Source organism: Colobus angolensis, unplaced genomic scaffold, assembly GCF_000951035.1.
Source record: "Colobus angolensis palliatus isolate OR3802 unplaced genomic scaffold, Cang.pa_1.0 Scaffold242, whole genome shotgun sequence".
Lineage (NCBI taxonomy): Eukaryota > Metazoa > Chordata > Mammalia > Primates > Cercopithecidae > Colobus > Colobus angolensis.
Window position 1 is genome coordinate 834,783 of NW_012115622.1, and position 5,983 is coordinate 840,765.

The following is a 5,983-nucleotide window of genomic DNA, read 5'->3' on the forward strand; positions in this document are numbered from 1 at the left end:
GGGCGACAGAGCGAGACTCCGCCTCAAAAAAAAAAAAAAAAACATAAAATAAAAATAAATAAATGTTTGTATAAACGAAGATATCTAAGGGATTTTAATTTTCATACAAAGCTGTAGTGTAGTATCATTATCATCATGTGCACCTCTTCTCAGAACTAGACTGGAAATCCACGTTGTTGTTGTTGCTTGTCATCATTTCAGGTTTGTTTCTTGGGTTTTTTTTTTTTTGTTTCGTTTTGTTTCCTGACGGAATCACTCTGTAGCCTAGGCTGGAGTGCAGTGGCGCGATGTCGGCTCACTGCAAGCTGCACCTCCCGGGTTCAAGCTATTCTCCTGCCTTGGCCTCCCAAGTAGCTGGAACTACAGGTGCCCGCCACCACGCCCAGCTAATATTTTGTATTTTTAGTAGAGACGGGGTGTCACCATGTTAGCCAGGATGGTCTCAATCTCCCGACCTAGTGATCCGCCTGCCTCAGCCTCCCAAAGTGCTGGGATTACAGGTGTGAGCCACCGCGCCCAGCCTTAGGTATTCTTTCACATTTGCCGGTTGTTGAAAATTAAAAAACAGAATATACATATAGATAAAAAATGGAATTAAAATTTGCTATCTGGTGAAAAGTTTATTTAGCGGCTTAAACAGAGATGAAAAAAGGGTGAATTGAATGATAAAGAAATGTCAGTCGGGCCTGGTAGCTCACGCCTGTAATCCCAGCACTTTGGGAGGCCAAGGCTGGTGGATCACCTGAGGTCAGGAGTTTGAGACCAGCCTGGCTAACATGGTGAAACCCCGTCACTACTAAAAATACAAAAATTAGCCGGGCGTGATGGCACACACCTGTAATCCCAGCTACTCCGGAGGCTGAGGCAGGATAATTGCTTGAACCAGGAGTCGGAGGTTGCAGTGAGCCAAGATCACCACTGTACTTCAGCCTGGCAACAGAATGAGACTCCACCTCAAAAAATTAAAATAAAAAAAGAAATGTCAACCAGGCACGGTGGCTCACGCCTGTAATCCTAGCATTTTGGGAGGCTGAGGTGGGTGGATCACGAGGTCAGAAGATCACGACCATCTTGGCTAACACGGTGAAACCCCATCTCTACCAAAAATACAAAAAAAAAAAGTTAGCAAGGCATGGTGGCATGCGCCTATAGTCCCAGCTACTCAGAAGGCTGAGACAGAAGAATCGCTTGAACCCAGGGGGCGGAGGCTGCAGTGAGCTGAGATCGTGTCACTGCACTCCAGCCTGGGCAACAGAGCAAGACTCCGTCTCAAAAAAGAAAAAAAGAAATGTCATAGAGGGTTTCACAGATAGACAAATGGAGATAAACTAGGAATATGATAGTGAGATATGGAGGAATAGACAGGATCATGTACATGTTCTATGAACAGTATGGCCAACATGGCAAAACCTCATCTCTACTAAAAATACAAAAATTAGCTGGGTGTGGTGGTGCACACCTGTAATCCTAGCTACTCGGGAGCTGAGGCAGAATCGCCTGAACGAGGAAGGTGGAGGTCGCAGTGAGCCAAGATCATGCCACTGCACTCCAGCCTTAGAGAAAGAGTGAGACTCCGTCTTAAAAATACTTTTTTTTTTTTTGCTCCTGGAAATGGAAAGAATGCACAACAGTTATTCTTTTTGTTTGTTTGTTTTTTGAGACGGAGTCTCACTCTACTGCCCAGGCTGGAGTGCAGTGGTGTGATCTTGGTTCACTGCAACTTCTGCCCCCCGGGTTCAAGCGATTCTCCTGCCTCAGCCTCCTGAGAAGCTGGGACTACAGGCGCATGCCATCATGCCCAAGTAATTTTTGTATTATTAGTAGAGGCAGAGTTTCACCATGTTGGCCAGGCTGGTCTCAAACTCCTGACTTCGTGATCTGCCCACACTGGCCTCCCAAAGCGCTGGAACAACAGGTGTGAGCCACCGCGCCCAGCCGTAACAGGTTATTCTTACAGGCTTATTAGTACTATTTGATAACCATACATATAAATTAGATACATACACTTTTATATATAAAGTTCTTGTTACAATTTACTACAACCACCATAAGCCAAAGATAATACCTTGGGGTGAGGAAAGATGTTGCTCTTGCAGCTTCTGTTGAGAGAGGAGTCCCAAGTAGCTGAGAACAACATACTTTGTTTCATAGTGAAATCCCAGAGGCACAGTAGAAGAGGACGCCATTGAATTGGCTGGTGAGGCTCCAAAAAGGTCTACTTACGGATGTGTAAAACCTAAGAACAGAAAAGTAATGCTTTCAGTTTAAAGTTTATTACATGCTACTTTAAGTTGTTTCACACCAAAATGTCTTGTGCAACTCTTGGAGTGTTCTTTTTTTTTTTTTTTTTGAGGTGGAGTCTCGCTCTTGTTGCTCAGGCTGGAGTGCAGTGGCGCAATCTCAGCTCACTGCAACCTCTGCCTCCCAGGTTCAAGCCATTGCACTTCAGCCTGGCGACAGAGCAAGACTCTGTCTCAAAAAAAAAGTATTGCACATACAATTACATGCAGTATATAATACTTGACAATATTAGATGACTTACTGGTTTATGTATTTACTACACTTATTGTTAGAGTGTACTCCTACTTATTAAAAAAAAAAAAAGTGGTGCTGACGAGTTGATGGGTGCAGCACACCAACATGGCGCAAGTATACATATGTAACAAACCTGCACGTTATGCACATGTACCCTAGAACTTAAAAGTATAATAAAAAAAAAAAAAAAGTGAACTGTAAAAGTCTCAGGGCAGGTGGTCCTCCAGGAGGGATTCCAGAAGAAGGCATTGTTACTGGAAATGTCAACTCCATGGGTGTTACTGCCCCTGAAGACTGTCCAGTGGGACAAGGTGTGGAGGTGGAAGACAGTGATATTAATAATTCTGACTCTGTGTAGGCCTAGGCTAATGAGTCTGTTTGTATCTTAGTTTTTAGGAAAACAGTTTAAAAGGAAAAGAAAAAAAAAAAGAAAATTAAAAAAAAAAACAAACTTATAAAATAAGGACATAGGCAATGCACGGTGGCTCACACATGTAATCCCAGAACTTTAGAAGGCTGAGGTGGGAATTCAGGACCCCACTGCTTGAGGTCAGGAGTTCAGGACCAGCCTGGGCAATATATCAAGACTCCATCTCTACAAAAAAATTTAAAACATTAGCTGGGCGTGGTAGGGCCTGCCCATGGTCCCAGTTACTCAGGAAGCTGAGGCAGGAGGATTGCTTGAGCCAAGGAGGTCAAGACTGCAGTGAGTTATAATTGTACCACTGCACACCAGCCTGGGAAACAGCGCAAGAACCTGTCTTAAAAAAAGAGAAGACGGGGCCGGGCACAGTGGCTCACACCTGTAATCCCAGCACTTTGGGAGGCTGAGGCGGGCGGATCACAAGGTCAGGAGATTGAGACCACCCTGGCTAACACGGTGAAACCTTGTCTCTACTAAAAATATAAAAAATTAGCCGGGCATGGCAGCGGGCGCCTGTAATCCCAGCTACTCGGGAGGCTAAGGCAGGAGAATAGCATGAACCCAGGAGGCAGAGCTTGCAGTGAGCCAAGATCACAACACTGCACTCCAGCCTGGGCCAAAGAGCGAGACTCCATCTCAAAAAAAAGAGAGAGAAGACACAAATCTAGGTGTGCTGGCTCGTATCTGTAATCCCAGCACTGTGGGAGGCAGAGGCAGGTAGATTGCTTGAAACCAGCCTGACAACATAGTAAAACCTTGTCTCTACACAAATTTTTAAAATTAGCCAGGTATCTGATGCACACCTATAATCCCAGTTACTCAGAAGCTGAGATGGGATGATTGCTTGAGCCCAGGAGGTAGAGGCTGCAGTGAGTCATGATCACACCACTGCACTCCAGCCTAGGTAACAGAGCAACACCCTGTCTCAATAACTAAAACAAAAAGAAATAGAAGATAAAGCTTTTCGGGACTTTTTTTTGTGTGTGTTCATTCAACACACATTTTTTAAGCTGCAAGGTACTCTATAGGCATTAGACATGAACACAAATATGATAAATCACCAGACCTCAGGAGTTTTCAAACAGAAGTAAACAAAAATACATGTAACAAAAATATAGACTGGAAAAAGAGGCAACGTTGGCAAAATTTAAGATCTGTGATAAGCAAACTAAGATAAATATCCTAGGATGATAAACAATTTTTAAACATACAAGCATAATTTGAAATATACAAAATAAAAAGGCTATAGATGTAAGTGGTTGGCACAGTGGCTCATGCTTATAATTCCAACACTTTGGAAGGCCAAGGCAGGAGGATCACCTGAGGTCAGGAATTCAACACCAGCCTGGACAACACAGTGAGACCCTGTCGCTACAAAAACTAAAATTAGCCCTGGGTGTGGTGGCATGCACCTGTAGTCCTAGCTACTTGGGAGGCTGATAAGGCAGGAGGATCACTTGAGCCCAGGAGCTTGAGGTTATAGGGAGCTATGATCACATACCAATGTACTCCAGCCTGGTGACAAAGCAGGACCATGTCTTAAAAAAAAAAAAAAAAATTCATACTGGAGGCGGTAAGGAAGGCAGACTGGAGAGTAGAGGCAAGGAGACAAGTTAGGAGAATATGGAAAAACCTCAGCAAGAGATGTAAGAAGGCATGAACTAGCATAGGAACAGAATACTGAAAAGGGGAGGATGGACAGGAAAAAGGCTAGGAATTCAAAGATCTGTTGGTTAACTCAATGAATGACCGACCCAGGAAGCTGTCAGGTAAGTGGTATTACTCCTATTTCTCAAACCAGATAATATAGGAAGAGCTAGTTTGGGGAAAGATAAGGAGATCACTTTAGGGTATACAGACAGTCCCCAACTTACAACAGTTTGGCTTACAATTTTTTCACTTTTTGACGGCAGTGTGAACAGGATATGCATTCAGTAGAAACTGAACTTCAACTATCCATACAACCACTCTGTTTTTTCACTTTCAATACGGTATTCAAGAAATTTGATGGCCGGGCACAGTGGCTCATGTCTGTAACCCCACATGTCGGGAGGCTGAGGCAGGTGGCTTACCTGAGGCCAGGAGTTCAAGATCAGCCTGGCCAACATGGCAAAACCCCATCTCTAGTAAAAATACCAAAATTAGCCGGTCATGGTGGCATGCGCCTGTAGTCCCAGCTACTTGGGAGGCTGAGACAGGAGAATCGCTTGAACCCAGCAGGAAGAGGCTGAAGTGAGCCGAGATCGCACCACTGCACTCCAGCTTGGGCAACAAGAACAAGACTCTGTCTCAAAAAAAAAAAAAAGAAATTTGATAAGATATTCAACACTTTACTATAAAATAGGTTTTATATTTCATGATTTTACACAAATGCAGGCTAATGTGTTTTAAGCACACTTAAATGTGCTTAATGTGTGGTTGGGAACAGTGGTTCACATCTGTAACCCTAGCACTTTGGGAGGCCAAGGCAGACGGATCACTTAAGCTTAGGAGTTTGAGACAAGCCTGGGCAACATGGTGAAATTCTACTTCTACAAAAAATTCAAAAAAAACATTTTTTGCTTAATGTGTTTTAAACATAGGCTAAGTTATATTTGGTAGGTGTATTACATGTATTTTCAACATATATTTTACACTTACGATGGGTTTCTCAGGATGTAACCCCACTGTAAGTTGAGGAGCATCTAAACTGAACTTTCAAGTACCTACAAGTCATCCAGATAGTGATACAGAATAAGCAGCTGGATATAAAGGTCTTTAAGAGGCCGGGAGCCGTGGCTCACGCCTGTAATCCCAGCACTTTGGGAGGCCCAGGCAGGTGAATCACAAGGTCAGGAGATCGAGACCATCCTGGCTAGCACAGTGAAGCTCTGTCTCTACTGAAAATAGATGAAATTAGCTGGGCGTGGTGGAGGGAACCTGCAGTCCCAGCTGCTCAGGAGGCTGAGGCAGGAGAATCACTTGAACCCAGGAGGCGGAGCTTGCAGTGAGCCGAGATCGCGCCACTGCACTCTAGCCTGGGTG

General features: G+C 44.1%; 1 protein-coding gene across 4 annotated transcripts in view; it reads right to left on the reverse strand.

The window, feature by feature from the left end:
• The window catches only part of BCL2L13 (BCL2-like 13 (apoptosis facilitator)), a 117,711-nt gene that overhangs the window by 86,152 nt on the left and 25,576 nt on the right, over positions 1-5,983 (reverse strand). For all 4 annotated transcript variants that reach the window (XM_011945653.1, XM_011945649.1, XM_011945655.1 and 1 more), the window contains exon 2: positions 2,066-2,236. Coding sequence is in view for 2 of the 4 variants with exons in the window: in XM_011945649.1 (XP_011801039.1) it covers positions 2,066-2,186 (121 nt within the window). In the remaining 2 variants the exon portion in view is untranslated. The remainder of the gene's footprint in view (positions 1-2,065; positions 2,237-5,983) is intronic.